The 24744-nt window shown below is 50.7% G+C and overlaps 1 protein-coding gene across 1 annotated transcript in view; it reads left to right on the forward strand.

Annotated features, from left to right (window-relative positions):
* The first annotated feature begins 4907 nt into the window (after nt 1-4907).
* LOC119397347 (neurogenic locus Notch protein) overlaps nt 4908-24744 on the forward strand; it is a 96603-nt gene continuing 76766 nt past the window's right edge. Inside the window, exon 1 of the mRNA XM_037664783.2 lies at nt 4908-5287. Coding sequence (XP_037520711.1) covers nt 5209-5287 — 79 coding nt within the window. The 5' untranslated portion in view covers nt 4908-5208. The remainder of the gene's footprint in view (nt 5288-24744) is intronic.

Below are 24744 nucleotides of genomic sequence, written 5' to 3' on the forward strand. Positions count from 1 at the left end.
GGATCTCAGCCGGCGAGAAGGAACTTGCTATAATTGTTAGGACGTCATCGATGAACTATAATAAATACTGGTGTTTTACGCGCCAAAACCACAATGAGGCATGCCGTTGCGGGGCACTCCGGATTGATTGTGATAACAGTTGGGAATCTTTAGCGTGACTAAATCAAAGTACACGTCTTTTTTTTTTTTCGCACTTCGTTCCCATAGAAAACCTGTCGCCTAGAGGAAATACGTCCACATATCTCTTATTTAAAATACAGTCGACTACAAAGACTTTACTACAATATGATGCCCTACAACATTTTTTCTTAGCAATCCCTAGCTGTGTCCAGTAAACGTTACATATAAACGTTGGCACACAGTGCACATTACGTTGGCACACATTACGTTGGCACACAGTGCACACGGCCCTCTAGCTCTGTGTGCCAACGAAGCCATAGGCTGCTCTCGGGCGTCCACACTTCCCATTGGGCCCGCCAAGCAAGCTCACATTGTAACGTGAATTCATTACTCGTTGCCCTGACATCAACGCGACAAGACTTTCGACCACTCACGAGCCACTGACATATATCTCGCATCTTGCCGCTGCCTGTGATGAGTGTCAGCTGCAAGGGCTACCACGTGCTTTGTGGCGAAGCGCCAACAAAAAGAAATGCAGGACGCGTTCGGAAAGCCAAATTCAAAAATTATTTTCTTGCTTAAAAGAAAAAAAAAACGATTTCATTAGACTTTTTTCATTACTTGAACATGTTGTCTACTGTCAAACGTCGCATGACGAGGATTTTTACTTGGACCGCATCAGTATGAAAAATACGGTCAAACATGCGACAAATCGCACACTTTCTCTAATTTCACAATTTTTTTCGGGAATATTTGAAGTCTATTTTGCATCTAAACATTTTTGTACTAAAATACACTTTCTTGAAAATCATACTATTATATAGATTGGTTAGGGAGAGCTTCAGATAGCTCAAGAAAAAATCACGAACTTTGAAGATTTTCGTAGTTTTTGAAGTACGCAGCTCATAGTGAAACACAAAAACTTCGGAATTAATGAATAGGACAACTAAACAGAACCTCTGCGATAGCGCAAGCGTAGTTCCGAGGCTCAACATGCAAAAATAGATTTTATACAGATTTTTCTATTAGGCACAGTTTAACAAATACAAGCGAACTTCGAGGGGCCGCCATGACCGTCAAAATTTTTTACGAGCAAAAATGTTTTACCACAATACTCTATGTGGCACAGGAAAGGGGCACAAATTTTATCAGCAAAATCTGCGGTGGGCGAGCGCCACCTCTGGGACACTTGGCATGGAATGACCCATATATATATATATATATATATATATATATATATATATATATATATATATATTATATATATATATATACATATACATATATATATATATATATATATATATATACATATATATATATATATAGGGGAAAGGTATACGCTTCTAAAAAACTGTTTGTTGGTCGACGTTTCGATCGGAGACCGATCTTCATCAGGATGAAATTTACCAGGCTTCGATGCGCTTTTATATCATCGTTCTCCGAGCCGAGAGAGAGAAAAAAAGGTTAAGAAAAAGTACATACAGAAAAAAAAAAGAGGAGAGAGAGAGAACTAAGAAACCTGAGGAAAAAGAGTCGCGAATACGCGTGTGCACATACACTTGTGCACAGATATATATATATATATATATATATATATATATATATATATATATATATATATATGTGTGTGTGTGTGTGTGTGTGTGTGTGTGTGTGTGTGTGTGTGTTACGACATTTGAAAAAAAGAAAAAATCAATATGATGCTAGCAGCTGGCGGTGGTGTTTTTCTTTGAAGGGCAGCTTCCGAGAAGCGGTTATTTAGATGCTAAAGAACTAAAGGCGATGCGCGCAATCTCGCGCATTTTCATTGCCTTATGAAACGCCTACGCGCTGCACGGTCTACAATCCGCACGGAAACGCATGACAGCGCTTCGTGCGCACTGTCAGGCGTCGACGCAGTGGTATCACGGTCACGGCGGCCATGTTTGATGCTTGTCGAAAGAAGAACCGTGTTGAGAGAAACATAAGACGCGATCGAGAGACAGTGATGTATGGTTGACTACACTATTGGCTCGTTTCATTACTTCTTTCACAGCGATAAGTGCTGTACTGCAATGTACAAAGGTCAATTATTTATTTTAGTGAATTAGTCAAGTATATAATTTTTCGCCCAAGCCACGTCAGCCGCGTAGAGTAACCCCCCCCCCCCCCCCACCCACCCCGAAAGGAAGAAGGCCCGATTTAGACTGAAAAAAAAAAGAACCTACAAAAATACATCTCTCTGACATTCCATTTTTCCGCAACTCGAGGCCTCCGATAAGAAAGCTGGCTACATTTTAAGGTATTTCCACTCGTGAAGAGTCAGATAAGCGAATACGGACGAAAATTAGTTATGAGGAAAGCAAACGACATGCCTTGATACAAACATCAGGACGTCCTAAAATCAGCTGTCGTTACATAAATGCATAGGAATAGCATCCTGCTTACCGCTGCGTATCTGGCGGCGCGCAGTTTAGACAACGATGGCCCAAGCCTTCTCTATCATCGCTGTTTTGCTAATGTCACAATTACACGGAGTGCAACCGCACGTTGTTGCGCAGGAACACGCGTATGCACACACAGTAATTACTGAGTCAGTAATTCAGTATGTCAAAAAGTGCCTAGACATTTCATAAGTCTCATTATGTTACGCGCCTTGTTCTCACTCAAAGCAAAAAGTAAAAAGAAATAATTACTTTACGTTTGCTGCCATGCTACTTGCAATTATCACACAGTATACGTGCAATAACATCAGCCAGTCTCTCCGATGACACATAGATGAGAGCCTCGCCCTCTGATAAGCTTGTTTCAGGCATTTGTCTTGCGTAGACAGCGCAGCCGTGGTTCCAAGAGACAAGAACTGCGCGTGACTTCGGAGATGCAGCATCCTTGTAAACTCTTATCATCGTTACTCCTTTTTTTTTTTTTTTACCGTCCTTCTTTGCCAGTGGAGAGTAGCATGACAGAGCAAGCTGCAGCGCACTTTGACCTTTGCGCCTTTCTGTAGACAGATATCACTCTCTTCTATCAGTAATACTTCAATCACACCATAGAAAGAACTTTCAGCTCACTGACAACTCGTAGTAATGATTGGCTAGTAAACGATTGCGCAAGTGGCATACCAGGTTTAAAGACCAGTATAGCAGCATGCCAGTGTGTAGTTCCCAAGCCTTATATTTGAAAAATATATCTATTCTTGCCAAAGTGCTCAGAACAAGGTTGTGGTGCATCCACATTGCCCAGCACTGGTGCAAACGCGCACTAAGATGTTTCTTTTGTACTCTCTGTTTATACCGCGGTGTCACACAGTGCGCTCTCCGTAGCGATCGAATTTTTTTCGACCGAAATTGCCTCTCTTCCGCAGTTTGCGCAAATGAGCCGATCGCGATTTAGAAATTCTGTTCGAATCTCGTTAGCTCAGCAGACCATTCTTTTGAAACGTGTTACATAAGCGAAAAAACAAATTGTCAAAGAGGAGGAAGGTAGGAAATGTAGCGAGGTCAACCGGACACGCGTACTGTTTGCGACCCTGCGTAGAATGATAAATATTACGAAATGACGAGAAATAATGACGAAAAAGAAAATTAACGCAACAGCAGGGCGCGAAGGAGATGGAATTTGTCTTTTTTTTTTTTCTTTCCCTAACATACGCTTAACATTAGCAAGCACGGAAGAAGGAACGTTTTATTATTCTTTATGGGAGTTTTATCGGTACATTACGAGAGAGAAAAGAGAAAGTATCCGTGCCGATGAACGATACCCAGTGGGCCGTGGCGTAACCAGGGTGGTGGTGTGAGGGGTTCAATTCCCCTCCCGAATTTTTTACATTTTGTAGGTGTACATATACGCGCAAACATACGAACACAAGAACGTACATACATATCGGTGCGGTTACCCCCCCCCCCCCCCCCCCGAAAACAGTTTATGGCTTCGCCCCTGAACATACCAATGACAAAACGAAAGGAGCCCGGCGCGCACACGCTGGCACGCAATGGTTCGTCGGACCGATAACTTTTCGACGTACGCAGGCTACAACTGCAGCCCACGTTTTCGAGAAAGACGGCTTTGAGACGGTCCGTCGATTACTGAAAGATTGCCCGCGCTAATGACAACGAGGGGACGCAAGTCGTTCCCCTCGTCGCGAGCTTTTGAAAACAAGATATACACACGCGCGCGCAAAGAAAGTCAATCCCACACTGGACAAGCGCGTCAAAAGCATAATCAGAGAGCCGGGGGAGGCTTCGTGGAGAAAAGGCCTGCGAGCGCTGAAAAGTAAAGACGGGCCGTAGAGCAGGGAGGGGGCGACTAAAAGCAAAGCCCCGAAGGCAAGAGCCCACAGTGGAAAGAAGCGGTGGAGTTGGTGGAGTCGCTCTCCCTGTCACAGCGGCAGTAGCGCGGAGCGCGCAGAGCCGGACGCAGGACGGTGGAAAGGAGGAGAAGCGAGGCAGAGGGAACCACCTGGCAGGCAACATTCCTCCGCCAAGTCACGTGACAACCACTCCTCGCTCCAGCGCAGTGTGCGCGCGGGAAAGTAGTGCGCGCGATTCGCACTCGCAGAAGTTGTTTTTGTCCGAGAAACAAGCCGATGAAACGTAGGAATTTTTTAATGAGAGAAGCTTCTTCCACTCTCTGAGAGTTCGAGCAACTTCGCCGCAGCGTGCAAAGTTTTAGACACAAAGGGAGGAGTTCAAAAACCTTCTTGCGGAGGTGGTTCCCAGACGGGACGTTCGCGGACGGGGCGCGGATTAGAGAGGAGAAGGCGAGGGGGAACACTGCCGAGAGGGGTCTTCGAACAGGTCCGCGTCCGCTCTCAGTGCTGTGTCGATGGTGCTGCGGTGCGGCATGATTGTGTTCGCATCCGAGTTGGTTGAGTGAACGATGTTGGTTTGAGTGAACGGAAAGTGTCAGTCAGTGGACCACTGAGATTGTGCGCGTGTGAGGGGAAGAGTATCGCGTTGATGCGTGCCGGCGTGCTCTGGATTACGTGCTGCTGGATTACTGTGGCAGCGCGCACCCGGCAGACAATGACAGGCCGCTGGCGGTGACAGCGAACAGCGCAGCAGAGAGACCCTTGCGATTCGGATTAACAGACGGACGCTACCGAAAATGAAGCCTCGGAAAACCGGGGTGATCCTTGTCTTGTGGCTCGCACTGGTTGCAGCTACGATACCAGCCACAGTGCAAGGTGAGCAACTGTCTTGCTACTTTTTGGCAGCCTGTTGTGATGATGCTCACCACTGTGCAGCAGCATGACGGCAGTGCTGCGCCCTTTCTTGTGGGACTCACTCAGGAGCTAACGCTTGTTCTGCGCAAGGTACTGAGCGGATCTCTCATATATAATGGTCACTCCGTCGGAAAGCAGATATTTCCAACTTTGACCCACCATTTCTTTCTTTTTTTTTTTCTGGCAGCATTGTGGTCATTTCTCACTACCTGTCGGTCGGAAATGGCCGCAAGTGCTGACGATATGAAACGATACTCGGGAGCAGTGCGGCCATGATTTTACCACTCAGTATGCCGTGCTGGAGGATTCCCCTCACATTTACTTAGAAGCATGTCACGGTTCACGTGATCGGCCGCATGCGATTTTGACGGGGTTCGGAACGCATGGTTTTCACACGCCTTCGACGTCGTATTGACAATGCCTCGCTTTCGACCACCTCCGAGTTATCGAGCTGGCTCACTCTCCGGTAAATAATAATGCCACAAAAAAGGTCAGGTTCAGCCTGTCGGTTTTCGAGAGGCGCAGGGTAAAGGCGCGATTATATTTCTCGGGACCACGGCACAGCAGCGCTAAAGATCGGCGCGGCTCTCTTGTTCCTGCTCTCGTCTCTTCCCCCCTTCTTGGGCCTCCAGATAAGGCTCACTACTCGAAAGATTGCGCCTATCGTCGAGAGTACTGTACGTGCAACATGCGAGCATTCTGACCGGGAGCGCGTAGCTCTTCGGTAGGCTCCGCGTATTCCTACAAGTGTGCTCCACCATCTGGCGAACCTTGCGGTGGAGCGCGCTCTCGTGCTTATTCTGTGCCCGCTTTGACACTAGCGAGTTCATCGAAAGGGAAAAGGAACAAAGTGGTCGCATTGCGCTAAACGCCGCTCTCCACCCCTTCCTCGTGGACGCGTGTTTATTTTTGTCCGCGCTTTCCGAATCAGACCCACGAGGGTCGCCACTGGTGTGATTAGGCCTAGTCGTCGTCTGCTCCTCGAGTAGCGGAGGTAGGAGCGAGCTGAGCGGGAGGGCATTGTTCGGGCGCGCGCTGAAAATGAGCCCTCGGAGTTACTTAGCCACGGGATAACTGCCGCAGTAAAATGGGTGATGGGGCTTGATGGTGTATCATTGCTCCGGCGGAGGAAACTATTTACCTGGCAGGCGTCGCGCTCTCACGCGCGGAGGCCCCCCCGCGGTGGCTAAGCCTAACTCCGCTCGGGCAGTCAGTGGTTCGTTGACAAAAGACGGGCGTTTCGCGATCTGAAACTGCGCTGCGCGCTTGAACTGTCACATTTTTAGCCGGCATTAAGCCTGTTCATTTACTTTGTTACTTGTTTAGAAGGTTAATTAGTTTTATGCAAGAGGCGCGTAAGTGGTGCTTGATGACCTGTGTTCTTTTATTGCTTAATTTATTTAGTGCTCAGATTTTTAGAGCATTGTGTTCTGAAAGAAAACCGCAAAAATATTCGATAATTATCGTACGATGATTATTGGACTGCTGGAAGGGCTTGATAGTTTCAGACGCTTACCAAAAGAAGCGCAGCGTGGAGGTGGGGTTGCATGCTCTTGCCAGATGAGGTGTGTTTACCGAACATCTCTGAAGATAACGGGGCCGCGTTAATGAGGTCTACCGCGTTGAATAAGGTAGCTATTAAGGGCCCATCTAAATTATACGTGCGCTTTCAAGATGCAAGAAAGAACCATTAATTATCCGTGTTGAGGTTTGAATAAAAAGTATTGTCTCATTCTTAATTCGGCGCGTTCAATCAGCTTGAAAAACTGGTGCAAAAAAAAAAAAAACATGCTTTGTTTCAGGCCCCACGCATTCTTAACTGCCGCGCTTTCACTGGCTGTCGCATGTGCCGACGTTGCATTCCTGTTTCCCACGGAGCTAACCCTCGATCTCCCAACTTACGTGACAATGTTCACTTGACCACAAGGAACCGTTTTCTGGCATTTTACCTCGTAAATAGTTAAACTCGTCACGAAGGAGGTAATGGCATTTTCTCGTTCTTTCTGCATAACTAATAAAGCCGGGCGTGTCGAGGTTGAATACGTTCATCGGCTTTCCGCGAAGTTCGAAATAACTGTTAGCGCCGCACCCCCCGTTTGGTTTACTCAGCCCCTCTCCTCCATTCGACTACTGTAACGAGCATAGTTCCCATTGTACCAGCAGCGTGCTCGCAGCTTGTACAGAGGGAGCTCATCCTGGGTTCGACCGTTCTGCTAAAATCCCTTGGACAATGTTGACCTCTGGGAATGCCCATTACGCGGCGGACATTACTTTCGTCAAGCTTCGCAGTCTCCTCCGGCTGCTTAACTTCGCTTTTCTTCGTTAGAAATACCGTGCATGCTACCTAAAGGTAGCATACAGGGTCTTTTAGCAAGTTACAGTAATACCATACCGCTCCTCTTTTCTCGCCCCTTGTGCCTTAGCCGCTCGCAGTTCCAGTGACAGTGCGTCCCCCGAACGACAGGTTCCTCGTTCACCTCGCGTGGGCTGAGAGGGAACAATGAGGCGTGACAACCCCATAGTAATTTTTGAAAAAAGATAGTTCGCGTACCTGGGCACCTGGTATTATACACCTGCGGGTCGCTCTCTTTTAGGCATTTCCTTAGAGTACTCACAGTGTTGGTAATGTTTGAGCACCTGCAGGTTACAGTAACGTCTGTACAGGGTTGGCCATGTTCATTAGAAAAATCTCACTAGTATTGTAGCCGGTAGAACTACAACACAACATTCGCTCTGCCTTCCGCTGGGAAGTGTGCCCTATTTAATAATGATGTCGATAAATTGAAAGAATGATTTTCCGAATTTAGTTTTAAACATCAGCAGCTCTGAGGTCTTTAATACCAGTCTCATTTTGTCCCTGAATTATGAGCGACCTTGTACATTGCGAAACAACAAATTAGCATTTCGGTAGTGATTACAGCTCCATTTTGACACAAGGCGCCTTAAACGTGGCGTTGGTTTTCTATTAAACTGACATGTTCAGGTTGTGATGGTTTGGATGAGGCTAATGAGGTATCGGTAAGCCATGTACTTCGGCGACCAGTTTCCTCTAAAATTGTCCCAGTTATAAGCGAGGGGGTATCGAGAGAGGTTCTCCCGTCCCGTAGGAGGAAGTTGCCGGGTTCGGGCCTCGGGGGCCAGGCGAGATGGCGCGCAGGTGCGCTCAGCCACTTCCCGCACAGACGCGGCGGCGGAAGGGGAGTCACCCCCCGAGCAGCTGCTATGGCCGGGGAGGAGGACGGGGGCCCGCGCGCACGGCAGATGGCCCAGACCGTGTGAACTATGCGCGCCGGCCCGAGCTGCGCCCCTCTCCTTGTTCTCCCTGCCCCGTCTTGCCAACGACGCGACCAGGGCCTAGTCGCCTGGTCCCTCGCGTGCGACTTCAAGACAAAACGTCATAGGTTTTTCAGAGGGCCTGACGCAACAAATGGAGCTCCTTAGTTGTCAACCCCCTCCTTCCGCTTTAAAAAAATTTTTTTTTTTTTTACCGGTCTTGTAGTAACTGACTTATGCGGCTCCCTTGGAGTCGTAAGACTACGACGCCTGTTTATTAGTATATTTTTTATTTTTATTGTTTATTAGTATAATTTTTTTGGCTTCGCCAAAAAGTCAGGAAGAGACACATGGCACAAGCGCCTGTGCTTTTGCGTTTCTTCATTGTGCAGTCATACAAACAGCAGATCCGTGCCCCCCCCCCCCCCCCACCCCCCCATTGAGGTCAAGGAGCCGTATATCGTAACTGCTAATTTCAGTTTCTCTTGGTTGAGCGGGGTTTCCGTTAACGGCTCAGAATACTACGTAATCGCCGGGATCCGTCAACTATCGCGACGAATAAGAAAACACGAAATAGAAAAGGGAAAGAAACGTTACAAAGTACGATGTGCCAGACTACGTGATTAGGGAGCTTTTGAAACAGCGGGTCGAAACTTTCAGAATGACGCGATAGGCCCTGCGTCAAAAGTGTCGTAGTAGTTCAACGCAACGCTGGCAGCGCCGATTCTTGGGCGTACTAAGATTCCGTTGGTGCGCTCAAGGCCCTCACGTCAGCTGTTTATGAAAATAATTTCTCTTGTTGCTACGACCGGTCAGCCCAGCTGTCACTCTGGCGTTGCATATTCAGGTGAACCGTATTCAAGAAGTGCAAACAATGAGACAAATGTTGGTGTATCGCTGGCTCGTGTTCGTTCTGACCTAACACGAGGTAGCGGACGCTGTTTAACACACATTTTTCGATCGCACAGAGAGAGATGCACTGCTATAGCAATACGGAACAGGAAGCCGTTCAGTAATGAAGGTGTTCTTCTCCCAATGCAAAAAATGCGAGTAATTTTGAGATATGACACAACTGAAAAAAACGCATCATAAAAATACATGTTCAAAGCGAGGAACCAACGAATTCAGAGAAAAAAAAAGTACAAGCCTTACGGCAATACATCTCAAAGCAATAGCCGTGCACGGCAGCCAGTAAGACAGCGCAGTGCTATTCGCGCCATTAAAAGATCACCAGCTCGGACTATTTCTGCTTGGCGTGTGCATGGCCGGGAGGCGACGCTAGCGTGCATTATGTCATGGTGTCGGCGAGTCACTCGGCCGTCGCCTCACGTCCGGCTTTCGAGAGAGGACCCCCCCCCCCCACCCGCTCGCCCTCCTGCTGGTCATTCACACTCAGGCCAGTATTGATCCCGTCCTGAGAGTTACGTTGCATATGCGCCCATCGTGCCGGCGTCCAAGTATAGCGTCATAGTCGCACAGAGGTGCCGACACGCGCTCGGCGACGCGCGGAGTGGCGCAGCGGAGCGCGGCCAGAGCACACAAGCGGCGGCCACAAAGCCGCGCGCGGATTCTCCTTTTGTCTTGGCGCCGGCTCTCTCATTAGACGCACGACTCACGAAGAGGCCCCGCTAATGCGCCTTCTCAGCACAAGCCCTCGGCTTTCTCCGAGCGCGCGCTTTTTCTGCCGCCGGCTCTCGCTTATCCGAGCCTTTGTTCTGCTCCGAGCATCGCCGGAGGCGCGAGCGGTGTTGCGGCGCCTACCAACGTTATGGTGGCTAGAAGGCCGCCATACCAACGTGCCATACGAGCCGCAAAAGGCGTGCGCGCCTCTAGCCTCACGAGTGACGTAGGCGACAACTCTACACGAACACTTCCGCATGCAGTGGCTGATCAACGTTTCTTGAGCAAACTTTAGAAAAAAGAACTGAAGACAGCGATGAAGGACGGTACAAAACACATCAGCGCAAGAAACGTGTGAAACGCAAGAAACGCAGCGGCTGACTTCAGCAGATATGCTTGTCTGTTTTTTTTTCTCCTCAACAACGAAGATATTGATATATTCGGGTCTCCTATCACCCGCAGGCCGGTCATTTCTCACACTGATTAACGCGGGTTGTCGCGTGTACACAGAACGTAACATATAGTTTGCTACAACGATATGTAAGCATTTACGAAAAGCATTATAATGATGGTCAGCCGGAACAGCGGCAGCGTCGTGTTTAGAACAGCGCAACAGAAATACTTTCAGCAGAATGGAAAGTTGGGCGCGTTGGTTTTGACTCGTGACGTGAAAAGGCGCGAAAAAGACAACGACGCAACACGACGCGCTACTTTAGTGTGTAGTTTGGGTTTATCATATTTGTTCGATAAGACTGTGTTATCGGGATTAGCAATTTTATAAATAAGAGTTTTCCTGCTGGGTCGTCCGTCCTGTGTTTTCTATTCTGTCTTTTTCGCGCCTTTACACGTCATGAGAAAGGCTCTGGGTTCGCCTGCGCAAAACGATGGAGCTCAAAGGGCGCTTCAGTGGGCGCTTTCCTGGAGCCGCATACCAATGCGTCGGCGAGTTAGCTATATAAATAGCGATCATTCTGGCTATCGAAAAAGCAAAACAGGCGCAAGCGGACACCACAGGTTCACGCTGGTCTTGCTTCCGTTCCGTTCATTTTCACGAAAACATCCCGTAGTGTACGGCATATCGGGACGTTTTCCTGCCCTGCGTTTCCGTTAAACGCGGAGAGTCTGCAACGACGCCAGCGTGATCCTGTGCATAGCCTCGCCCTTTATCGAGCAAACGTTCCTCTTTCATATCGGAATTCAACCGAAAGAGCACATTATCGAAGCAAGTTTGTTTTCCTTTCCTCACGCAATCATCTTATGCGGACGCGGAGCCAGCTGCCGGAATCGTAAAAAAAAAAAAAAAAAAGAAACCAGAACGTAAACGTTCCCCTTAGTGTTTCTTCGAACTAAAGCCACGTGTTTAAATTCGTGACGTCATACGGGGCCGCCATCGTGGCGGCTGCCGTGGGAAACGCCCGCACGGTTCGCGAGCGTGACGGTGGGAAACTGGGGCTACAACGCCGCGGCGGTGCAAACAGATGCGAGTGGGACGCGGAGCGCGCGTGCAAACCCGGCACTTGGCCGCTGGACAGGGCGAAACTCAGGATTGCGGCTTCTTGGTTGGAGGATCGCCTGCGCTGCCTTTTCTTTCTTCTCTATGTAAAACTGGTGCCGTAGTAAAAATAAAACCTCAGCAGCGCTCGTGTCAACACGATGACGCCGCCATTATTCAGTTTCGAGCGCGACGAATGACGTGGCTTGGGACAGCTGGCACGGGGATAGCTGGCATAAAGCGACATGCTGCAGGACCGGCGAGCGTGTTTCCAAACATTTCAAATCGGGTGTTCGCGACGTTCCGATAGTTTTGGTTTACTAGTAGTCGCGAGGTAATTCCAGTTCGTAAAATGGGACAGCCTTTCGTGAAACACGAGCAGCCCCAAAATACTTTTAAGTACGCGGACGATCTTTCGTGTGTATTGGTGTGACTGCAGCAGCTGGACGTGAGCTAGTCGGTCCCAATTAGCTTCGGGTTGGCATCTTGATGTGTTCGGAGAAGCAGAAAAAATTGAACTGGTTTTGAATAGTGGTGCGACCAAGATGGAGGAAAGCGAGGTGAGAAACGCGGCGCATCTTGCTTTGTTGTGATGGCGCCCAGCCCTGATGGGGAGGGAGGGTAGAGAAAGATACAGTGGGTGCCCGGCGTCAGTGGGAATCGAACCGTTCTACCCCTTCACCACCACTGCAGTGCTAAAGACTTCACGGAGAAGGAATCTGCAGTCCCATTGTGCTGTCCTTTTAGCAGCTCGCCCGGCTGCACAGTGCCTAATCCTCTGTTCAAGACAGCCCAGGTGGGGACCTTACGAGGCAGAACGGGGGGGGGGGGGTGTTTCTTAAAAGGAAGAAGGAAATGAAAATGGAAATTGGGTGTGGAGTGCACGATAACTGTCTCTCAAGTGAGGACACCTCAACCAGGCAGAACGGAATGATCGCGGTACGTCGCCTACTCCCGGAAAGGACCTCATAACGCTCTTACGGCGCAGCACCACGAAATCCTTCGTCTGGTGTTTCTCCGACGTCGAGGTGGCCTTTGACCTGCGTGGATAGTCCGAGGTGGTGGTGGTGGCCTGTCTAAAACATAACAAAAAAGCTGGGGTTTCACGTGCCAAAACCACAGTATGATTGTCGGCCACGCGTAGGGGGAGATTCCAGATTTATTTGGACTACGTGGGAGTCCTTCAGCGTGCAGCTAAGTATAAGTACATACACGATAGTTTTTGCATTCCGCTTCAATCAGAATGCGGCCGTGGTGGCCGGGAATCGAACCCACTTCGCCGAGGTTGGCACCGCAACAGTTCAGCAGCTAAGCTACCACAACCAGTTGGGTCTCGTCCTTGTTCAACCACATTGAGAAAAATACTCGCGTTCTTCGAAGGTGGAGCACGTGGCCACCTAGCCTAGCGACGATTTGATCATCGCGCCGCGTAAAGGCTAGTCTGCTTCTCAATGACGGGTCAGGACACGGCATTTAGGACCGGACGGTCGGCTGGGAGAGATACGCTGAAATGTAAATTCGTTCATCGTGTTTGCTTACACTATTTTTTTTAGAATGTAAATATCCTTCATGGTGGTGTCAGTACGTCTTCGGACCTTCGGTCGCAGCAGCGTCACTGTCTTTTACGATCATCACCAGCCATGAGTCCATCGCTTACTTAAATCCGGAAAGAAGCCGTTTATGTTCTGGGGATTATTCCAAAATTTCCCAGCTAGCCAAAAGTAACTTTTGCCCGGCAACATTGTGCGTTCCAGTTGCCCCGTTATCACACTAGGTAAATATTGGAGACTTATCTAGATATACATTCGTTGAATTCCTAGCTGTGTTACTCCTTGTGCGGCAACCGAGAATTGCCGTTATCATGACGCAAGCAGCTTATCACGACATCCCAGCTTCGCTAGCTATGGTCGGACTGGGTTCTCCGCGCGCCCACTCCCGTGCATAGCTCCAATCCGGCCGTGCTTTCCGTGAGGGGGCGGACACGCACGCAGAACGGACCGGAAGTGACGGCCGTGCAAACTGCCTTTGCTTCCCTAAGTGAGAACATATAAGCTTTTTTATTGCGATAGCAATTACATGGAGACTCCAGGCGCATTTTTGCCGTCGCCGTGATCCGTGTAAAGTCAAAATCGGTAACATTGCCCTGCGCGTTGTATGCTCTATGTGCGAGTGAAAGTGCGCGAGCGCTGCCGACGAACGTCGCTCAAGCAGAGATGAACCGAGTCGGCCGTCGATAGGCGCATGGAAATGGGAGCAGGAGGGAGGGCTGCGCGGTTCCGGCAGGAAATGCGCACTTTAACCGACCAGGCGTGGTTGCTCTGTCCCGTATCTTTAGAGGTGATCAGCAGATGGCTCATAGCTTTGTACATGTTCTATGTTGTGCTCTCATCGTAAAATTTGCGTTTAAGCCATTGGCATCTCGAAGGTCTCTTCGCTGGCTGCAGTTACCTAAAGGAGTGAGCTGCTAGGGTTACTTCGTATAAAATTCCAATTTGTTGCTATCGCATCTATTGCTTCGCCCTTGCGGCGAAACTGACTTTTTTTTATGCTTCCCCCTACCCGTGACGTCGTCAGCACTCCGCATTGTACAACCGTAGCTTTCGTCCCTACGTTATCATTTTTTTCTCCTAAGTTCTTTCTGACGGCATCACTTAACTTTCACTTCGGTTCTGAAATCGACGCTTTCCATTATGTTATTTATAATAACATGTGAGGTTTAACGTCCCAAATCCACGATATGATTATGAGGGACGCCGTGGTGGAGGGCTCCGTAAATTTAATGTGGACCTAAATCTAAGTACACGGGCCTCAAACATTTTCGCCTCCATCGAAAATGCAGCCGCGCGCTATTATGTTATTGCGTATGCGCGAGCAAGAATATGTTCTAACCAAATTATCTCGGCTACAGACTAGCAGTACTAATTATCGTTTCTGCCGTAATTCAACTGTAGTTATTATCAGTTCTTGGCTCAGCTGTAGCCACAGCTACTTATCCTATGTTTCCCTTACCTTGTTTCTCTTTCTCTCTTCCCTTAACTTGTCTTTATATTGCGACGTACACCGAAAGTAAGCGCCCATTCTACCAGCTTGTCAGCCTGTGTCTCCCTCACTTGCTCCAAAGCGCAGTGCTCGACTAGCGATGCAACAGTTTCCATGCAACAGTAGTTCATTCCTTTCGCTTCTTTTGTGTAAGGCAACTATGAGGCTGTAACATTTCCGCAACATATTTTTGAAAAGCATTTGTGGTACTTGTGCACCTTCACTGGAATGGCTAGGGGCGAACGCACTTATCGCGAGAAAACGTAGTGCGAGTTCGCGTACGATAATTTATAGTTACAGAAAAAGCTTGCAGAAAAGCCTACTTACGTACTTTTGTAAATCGCCATTTATCATCTCATACTCATAGTGCACCAGAGCTGCTTGGCGCAGCTCTGGCGCACTTCACTGGCTGTCTTATTTTGTTCATTCGTCTTTTCTTTATCAATGGAATGAGTTCGTGGTGGTGACCAGTATACGTTAGTGGGCCTATGGCAACGTCATACAACGCAAATACAGATGTGAAGTTCTTATAACTGCAATCACTGCAAAGAAGTTTAGTGCATTGACGTGTGTGGGTCCTCAAGGACCCGAGTTGCGTATAACAAGTGGATACCTTGCTTTTACATAATGCGGTTCACACAGTGAGCACGCTATGGCGACGGACAGAAGTGATGCAAGGGCTTTTGGGCAATAACGTAACGGTCAAAACATATCACTTGTAGTGTGTCCGATAAAGCTCACATAATTATCTCACCGTCCCAAAGTATATCTACTTAAAGCAATAAAGCACCACGTGCAGGTTAATGCAGTGGGGAAATAAAAAGGAAAGAGAAAGCAGCTGATTGAGTAGAGAGGTCTCGTCAAAAGCAGTGTTGGACAGGAAGCCCCCGTCTTTGTCCGCGCGGCCGGTGCAACCGGGGCATCGAGGCTCGTACTGCGCCCCCTTGAGTCGGTTTCCCGGAAACCGCGTTTTGCTGCTTTGTCCGCGCACATTGTAGGCGGACAGCCAGTTATGCGAAGGGCTGCCGAGAACTCTGATATATAAAAGCGTGCAACTGGCTGCCGGCAATATCACAATGGGACCAGTCAACGCTGCACGTGTGGCGCCCGTGCGGATGTCCGAGATCGGCATTCAACTGCATTGTCCTGAGCACACAAATGCTAGCCTGACGTAAAGTATTCGTTGGCTAGAGTCGGCCTGAGGTTTCGCAAGCTGCGTGCAAAACCTCACCAAGCCCTAGCAACTGCGCTCTCACCATAAGGGTTGTTAGTAAATGTTAGGCATGGGCAAGAAGATGTACGATCGCCCAGCACAAAGGTGCCCATTCTGTTGCAGTACACCCGCGTCATCCGCCGACGCAGCGCGTGGCCATTGGGGGGCGACGCTAGCGACACCCCAAAGCCACGAGCCCCGCAACGGGCAGTCGGCGAAAGCGAGCGCGAACCGCGAATTTCGCTGCACTGCGTCGGCGGCCCAGCCAACAGTGACGAGCGGCGCCTTCGAGGCGTGCAGTGTGTTGTCCCTCAGCGAACACACCTGTGCGGCCCGAATCGCGGTCGCGCATCGACGGGCGCCGTGGCGCGGTCAGCTTTTCTTCAATGAAAGCGAACTCTGCGCCGACGGAGCTCGGCGTTTGCTTTCGACGGGCTGTCCCGGAGCCACGCTCCACGTCTTCCCCCGCCGTATATATACGCATGCGTTTCCGTTGTTTCACGGCCGTGCTTGGGATAATTTCGGCGGCGCACCGCAGCGCTTTTTGTGCGCACCTGTCGACCGCCGTCGTCATTTGCGCATATCACAACTCCACGGCGGCGTTAAGACGGCTTGTTATGTGGGATTGGTGCGAGCGAAGTTCCATTTTAAGCGCATTAGGTTCACGTCTATCTGTAACCCAGTTTCATAAAGCTTGGCTGCATAGCCATGCGCTTAAAAAGTGCACATCAAGTTGAGATGAGGTGGTTAGCGCACGATGATTTTTGAATAAGTGTTTATTCGGGCTGGTTGGTTAATATTGGAACGTGAGGAACAACGCAGGGATCGAGGCGGTTAGCGCTTCTTTTTGTTCTTTTTAGTCGTCCCACCCCTGCGCTGTTCCCCGCGTTTGGGTTTGGGTTTAGTGCGCTTTCCTACAACTACTGCACCGATGGAAAGCCAAAAAAAGGCGCTACGTCGTGTACATGATTAATCGCAGCAGCTCAACATTACGTCGCTCTAGTAAATACTTGATAACTGCAAACGTATGGCCCTATATACCACTCGATGTCCTCTCCAGTAAAGGCACGCAATGCGCGCCACGAGTTATATTACACTGCATTGTACAAAATGTGGACCGCACTAAGCGGGAGATTTCGTTAGATTGAAACTCGCGTCGTCTATGAACCGCTATCAGCGTCGGCACAAGTGACACGATGTCCGGAAGGATCACGTCTCAAGAACCTCGCGTGCACGCGACTTGACAGCAGCGTGCAAGTTGACAGACTCCATGCAGTGCGGCGTGGCCATTCACAACGTGAGTTTAAAAGCCGCGAAGCGCGCAAGCTTTGAGATTGCGGTTCCTCCCGTATCAATTGCGTGCGACTTATCGCTGCGCCACCGAAACCACGGGAGCGGCTGGGGAAACTGTTGCCGGTGAGAAAGTGAAGCGCCGAAAGAGCTCTCCATCCGGCGAGGAAAAACTTTGATGCGCCCGCGAATTGCGTTACTCGTGCCTTATTCATTCCGAGTATCACTTTCCTACGTTTTCTATAGACATATGCTGAGCGAGCAGCGCTTGTCAGGGCGGATTTGTAGCAATGCTTGGTCTGCATCCCAGCACTCTTATCGTGCTTGGACAAGCACCAACAAGATGAATAACCGCTTCAACGATTGAGTGAGCACCCCGCGCTCGATCGTGAGGCCACATGAGCGTTTAGCCGTCATTGACTACAGCCCCGAAGAAGCTTCCTTCTCGAAACCTTGCCTCCAACCTCAGGCGCAAAAGAACGCGGGTTCGATTTGAAGAAGGGCAGTGTGAACGTTATGCTGCCAGTCAAGTGGTAGCCGACTTTCGTAATAAGGTCGCCACCAGATCAATAATAAAAACATAGCGAATATTCTTGCGCGCAGTTATACCTTCGTTATCACAGCAATGACGTTATACTCGCGCGGGTGTGCGTTTGGCACTTTATTGAGCTGAATGTTGCGAAAACTTTTCTCGACACTCGACGCATTCGTCGTCATTGGCTGTCGATGTGCCCGATTGTTTCATCTCGCCAGCCAATCGGCGTTCTCAGATCGGTGCTAGAAGCTTCCCGCACAGTGCGCATCTGTTGCGCATCGCCGGTGAGAAACGCGGGGTTAGTTTTTTTTTGAACGCTCAGCAGTCGCGTCGAGCAGAGCAGGCGCATTGCGTCATCGCCGATTCCCAAGCCCACGGGTGCAGCGCGTCGAGAAGCCTCCGCGATGCGCCCGGATTTCCCCCGACAACGGCTTGACGCGCGCGCAGCAGTTCCGTCGGCATCTTGCGTTCCGCGGTTGTCGCCAGATGCGCCATTCGGGGCCCAGTTTTCCCACGTTACCCTCAGTAGCGCCTTCGCGTGCAGCCTCCGATGCACTCTTGGTTGGCGCGGGAAACTCGGCTGCTGCGTCTCTGCTCTTCTAGACCCATTTGTTCATTACACTTTTTGTTTTCCTCCCCGAGACCCCACTCATCCCCAAGATGTTTCTCCGCACTCCTGTTATGTACTACTGCGTATATATTCAAAAACTTTCATCTGCCCAGAAACCGCCAGCAAACAGCATCCGTCCGTGCGTTCGTCTGTGCTGTTTCTTTTTTTCTTTCTCCGTTCCTAAATTACGCGGTCGTGATTCAGGTTTCTCGCTCCGCAAATACGGAAGCGCAGCTTCGACAGACACGCGGCCAGATGCAAGCCCCCCTCCTTCTCGTCCCCACTGTCGAAGGAAGCAGTAAGCAGACGAGCCTAAACCCCGGCAATGTGCGGGCCGGCAGTTGACGAGGGAGCCGCATTGCGGGCTGTGCGAGTCTGGTGGCGTTTCTTCCAAGGCGCGACACACTACGCGAGCGCACATGTGGTCGCCATTCGGCGAATAGCGCGCTCGTCCCATCTGCGGCAGAGCCTGTCGGCCGTCATGAAACGCGACACCGCATCGCGCGGAAACATCTTGCGTCGCGTCGGGGCTCTCCCGTCGCTGCTGCCAGTGGTCCTGGCCTCCACCGCCTCTGGCAGTGGCACTAGACGAGAGAGGGGGAGAGAGCCCACAGAGTTGAAAAAGAGAAAAACACCAGTACAGAACTGTTGCAGGAGCTACCGCGGAGCGCGCATCCCAACCCCACCCACCCACTTTCTTTTTATTTTATTTTTTTTGTCACAGTAGCCTGTGTAGCTCAATAAACGACGGTGCATGGAAGAGCTCGCTTTCGTTTTCTTCGAGCCCTCTTGGAGAGAGCGCAGCCTCTGAGCCAAACGCGCGTGTGCTCCTGAGAAGCCGTAATTAGGGCCTCTGGAATCGCTTCTCTCGCTGGCGGCGTGGGAAGGAAACGGTTGACGCACGGTGGCAAACTTCTATATACACAGATCGCGTAGAATAGTGTGCGTGCGTGCGCTCGTGTGCGCGCATTGGCAGATGCCAAGGACGGAGAAATTCAACCCTGGGAAATGAAAAAGAAAAAAAAAAAAGGTCCTCCGGAGCGCGCTCTCGTCGCCCGATCTCTTCGAGAGGAGAGCGCCCGATCGAGCAGCGCGACGCTGCCAAGAAAAAGCCGCGCGTGCTTCCCACGAGGAGCCATCGATTGGGCATGCGAGCCCGATAACGAGAATCGCTCGCGCGCTTCTTCGCATGGCCGCAGCATCAGTTCGGCCTAGCTTCCAGCGACATTGCGCGCACTCACGTCAGCCGGTTTGGGACGTGATTACTTCGTCTTCGTTCGCAGCGAAAGGAGAGAGAAATTTAATGAGCCAGGAAAAATAAAGAAAGACCGAAAAGCCGCTCTCATCGTGGTGTTGGAGGCAAAAACAGAAATCGATGAAACTGTTTGTCGCGCGGCTGCTCGTTTCGAGAGGAAAAAAAAATAATAAAAGAAACCTGTTGCTCGGTCAGCGTGGGAAGATCCGTTAACCAGAAGGGCAGCCGTTGCGCAAGCATCGTTCTCGAAGAACGCAACACCAGCAAACGCGCCTCATGGGAATGTTTTTGCCCGCATGGCAGCACGCTTATATATAAAAGAAAAAGTGGGCGCGATCATCAAAAAGCTTGCATCTACGCTAGCGCGTTCGATGCGCAGTAGTTCGATAGTTTAGTAATACGCGAGGAGGAGGATACAAAAAAAAAGAGAAGAGAAAGAAATACAGTGAGATTAGCAAAGGAGTGCCGTCAAGGCTGACGACTACGCCGTTTCGCTACGCCCTTGGAAAATCTGCAATAAGGAGCGTACGAGCCCAAGAGCCGTCGACGCGGAGGTCCGAACACCGCGCCTTAAGTTTACCAACGCATTGTATCATAACATAATCTGTACGCAACGTAACATGTTCACTCTCGTTTCTCTTAGATTGCAGTTTCATGTAATAAACAGCAGAGCATGGTCGCGTGTCTAGTGTCCGACGTCTGTTTGCATGGCGACCAAAACGTTCGCATCCGGCGTTTTTATTTATTTATTTATTTATTTATTTATTGATAACTCCTAACGAATAGACCTGGATGACTTCGAAACTATGCGAAACGCGCCGGTGTAACTAAAATACGAGAGAAGAAGCAGCGTACAAAATAATTAGGCGGAGTTGGAGAACAAGAAACTGTCTCTCATTTGTTGCGTGGGAACAGCTTCGCCTCGCTTTTGCGTCGCCTCCGCAGGAGGAGCACTGTCTCCTTTTGTCTTAGCAGTAGTAGTCGATGCGGCGATCTTTTGTTTCCAAGACGGGGTGGGAAGAAGAGTTTGGGGCGTACAGCTCGTCCGCTGTCGCCGCGGCACGTCATATCACCGGAACACAATGCTGGGACGACCATTTGCATGCGCCCGGGCGCCGAGCCTTTTCGCAGTTATTTAACGCCGCCGCGGTCTCCTGTTGAGGCCCGCCGTGCGGGTTCGGCCGAAGAACGGGTTTTCCGAACACGCCTCCTTTGTGGACCGCGCGCAAACTGACCGTCCGCTGTTGCGCGGCTGAGCCTTCCTTCTTCACCTTTTACTCGCTAGGAAGTGCGCACACACAGCTCAGTCGTTGCCTCTTCTTCTCCTTTTTTTTTTTAAAATATTTTCACGCCGTACGGGCACCGACGCCGATGTTTGACCATTATACGTCTTTGAGCCTTTCACTTCTGCCCCGGTTTGTTTCACCGCGTTGCACACAGCCACTTAAGCGAAGAATGGTTTGTTGGAAGGAGGTTGTAAACTAATGACGACACTAAGGGTACAAAGCGCCGTTTTTTAATGTCCCGCCTCAGCGCGTCGAGAGTTTAAAAAGCTAAGGCGAAAATGCCTACGCAGATAAACGACGTCCGAGGCACTGTGGGGCGCATCTTCGCAAATGAGGATAGGCTTGTGTCCAGTCAGATTCATTTACCGTTATCGCTTCCCCACAACTGCGCGTACACGGGGATTACCGCAGGAGTACAGCCGGTAACGTCGCTGTGTTGGCACTGGAACGCGTTGGTACTGCTCCCAAGTATAACACAAGTGGAACAGTCACAAAGCTTTGTTCGCGGGGCACCCGTATTCTTTTTCAGAAAGCATGTGCGGTGTGTCAGTCGCCTTATACAGTCACCTGGCATTTGCACTTTGCACGGGAGAATCGAATTCGCCCGATCGTGCGCAGGCCGCGAAAGAAAACAGCGCGATGGGGCGCATCGAAGTGGCCGTTTCGACGCTGACTGGTCACGGAACGCCCCTGCGACCTGGAAGGCGGTGGACGACGCTCGTGCGCCTGCTGACGTTCTATAACAACGACAATGATAGCGCTACTTCCACGGGCCTTTCGCGCCATGGCTTCGATATGCCTGGGTATTGGCCTCCGGAGGTTTCGCAGCCTCACTTTCCTCGATCTGTCGCAGCCCTATGATCCGGCGACCAGCAGGCGTGGCGTATGAAGCGTTGTAGCCCCTGCGAAAAGGGACGGCCGACCGGTGGTCGCGGAGCGCGGGCGAATAAAAGAAAGCAAGATAAACCACCGCGAAGCAGTCATGGGAACCATGTCACGCGCAGAAGGACACACAGGATGAGCTCGTCCCCTGCACCGCGTGAGAAATTAGCCGGCGGGAAAGGAAGCGAGACGCGGCCGCCTCCTCTCCTTGCACTGGCGGCCGTCATTACGGGCAGCCGAAATGGCCGCCCGCGATGCCCTGCAGCCAGCCGGCCGGTACCTGCAGCAGTGGTGGTGCGCCGTTGCCCTCATTGCTCGCTGCGGCCTCTTCGTCCACCGGGCTTGACCGACCTGCAGGGCGCGGCTAGAAAGCTTGCTGGTGGGGCGGAGACCCCAAGCTCCCGTACGCGCGCACAAGACACAGATGTGGCGGCGACTGCGTTTGTGCGCTGGTGCTTAGCGGTGGCGCGGTCAGCGGCTTCTGAAGAATGCGAACGATGCACCTACAGTGTCCAAAATGCTAAATACTTTGGTTGCTCTATACATCGAGCACACACAGCGTAGGATAGCAAATTGGGCTCTTGTCTGGTTGACGTCCCTACATTTCACCCGGCGTCGCCTCTTGTGCGAGCTGGTTCCATTTTATGGCTGTGAACTTTATTTTGTCACTCGCTCTAACTCTGCCGCACGAGGGGGGCAGGTGAGGCACCCCCCCCTCCCTAATCACCTAAAAGGGGCGCTAATTCTGCCCCATACAAATTTGCTCAGTCGGACCTTCCACGTCATTTTTTAATGCCCAGGGTTGCAGCTACGCATGCGTTTTGACGATACTCGAGACTGGCTCCGAAGGATCGCTAATGTTGCATTCAAAGAGATGTTTGCTTCCCATCTTTACCCCCGGAAAGCCGGGGACTAATGGCAGGCCGCTGTGGGAAGTATGTCATCGCTTTATTTTAATTTTCATTTCCGCTCTGAGAAGAACGTCATCGCTTTATTTTCATTTTTGCATCTATTGTGGAGCTCTTCTTTCGGACTCGTCCAACGGAGGGGGGAGGGGCGCTCCCCCCTCCTAATGGAGAACCCTGCGCATGCCCATGCTCTGGCGTCCTCGGCTGCGTCTCCCATCGCTTGGTATCTATCCATTCCGATGCTCCAACTAACCATCGCCTATCTGTCGTTCGCATTAAGTTACCTGCCCGCGCCTTTTTAATGTCGTCTAGAATGCCGCCTGTTCCTGTTCTCTAATCCAGTCGGCTCTCTTTCTGTCTCTTAATGTTACACCTCTCTTTTTCGTTCCATTGCACGTTGCATGCTTCTCAATTTCTCGAGTTTCCTCGCGGGAACTGTCAATTTCTTTTTTTTTCTCAATTTACTTCGACCGGGCTCTCCGCTCATACCGACTGAACTAGCCTGGCACAAGCAGATCTATTTGTTCGAATGACTCGGCTACAACCATGCGCGCTGCGAGGAAAAGGTTACTCGTCCCATCGTAGCACTTTTCTGTATAGGATAATTTCATCGAATACACCTGCGACTATATAAGGTCAGATTCTCGCCTGAACTGGCTCGCAGCTATTATAGCGAACGCCTCGCGTCGACTGACCCGACCCTGGAGCTGGCGTGGCGAAATCCCGCACGGTCCGCGCAGTTCACTCGTGGTGCGCATGACACTGCGTGGCAGCACCTTGTTGTTGCAAGTCGGCCCCCCAAAATTACCGCTTCGTCATCGAACCTGGGGCGTCGCGCCCCAGTGCACCTCGTCTAAACGGCAGTAGCGTCCGGATTAGAGCGGCACGCAGGAATGCAGATCCACGGACTAAGGAAGGAGCTGCATCGCTGACGCGTGCGCAAGCTGGGGCACGCATGAGCGCGCGGAAAATTCGGGCAGTCCACAATTCTGGGGCCACTTTGCTGAGAGGACTAACCTGCTGGTAGCCGCTTTTGGTTCCCGATCGAGGTCAACGCCGGTCGCGTCGGTGATTGTGCCAAAAGGCGCTCGGAACCCTCGCGCCGTGCTCCCACGGTCGTCCTTGCATGCGTGCATCTTTGATGTTTCGTGACGCCGACGCAGGGTAGGCGACGCGGTCGCTTCTGTCCGTGTGCTTTGGCCGACACTGAAGCACCGTTTGTTGCGGCTTGGTGAGGCTGTCTATGATGCTAAGTCAGCTGTGGGAAAGTGTTTCCAGCAGCAATGCATGCTGCTAACAGAGGCAAGCCTAGTACGACTCAAACGCTTAGTGAGGCCCCTCTGAGGTGACTAGGGGGGGCAATGTATGGAGCAGATTTTGCCCCCCCCCCCCCATACACAGCCATACTTTTGTGGCTTGTACTTGGGTTCATTGCTTTATGCAATCTACTTGCGTCCCCTTGATGTAAGGCGACGATGACGCTGCGGAAGCTACGGTGTGTAAACTCGCCGTTGAAGCTTTCTTCCCAGAATTTTTTTATGCCTAACAAACCGCGCCACATCGGGACTCCCTTTCATTTCGCCGTCGGTGCGCCGAACGTAATGACCAAAACGCGGCAAGTTGTCACGGGATCCGTACGGGTCCGTCCCGAAACGTTCTGCTTATTTTTCACCTCGACTTGGTCAGTGACTGCATCATCATCAAGTAGCGATGCGAGCGAGAAACAGAAGGGTGAAATTCGGGTGGCCGGCTGCACTGATGCGGTCAATATTCTACTCAGTGGAACACTGTGTGCACGCGTCTCTCTCTTCTATCTGCTCTCCTGCTTTTGCTGTCGCGTTCCTGTCAGGGTTCAGCGTGCATGCGGCCTGTTCGCAGAAGGGCCCCGCGTCCTTGAGGCATAACACTGTCCTTCGTGAGCACGGCTGGATCCTCTTGGATCGAGGATTCAGTTAACCTCTTCATTTTCCCCCTAGTTTCGGCGCGTTGTGTCCGCCACCCTGGACACGTAGCCG

Source organism: Rhipicephalus sanguineus, chromosome 1, assembly GCF_013339695.2.
Source record: "Rhipicephalus sanguineus isolate Rsan-2018 chromosome 1, BIME_Rsan_1.4, whole genome shotgun sequence".
Lineage (NCBI taxonomy): Eukaryota > Metazoa > Arthropoda > Arachnida > Ixodida > Ixodidae > Rhipicephalus > Rhipicephalus sanguineus.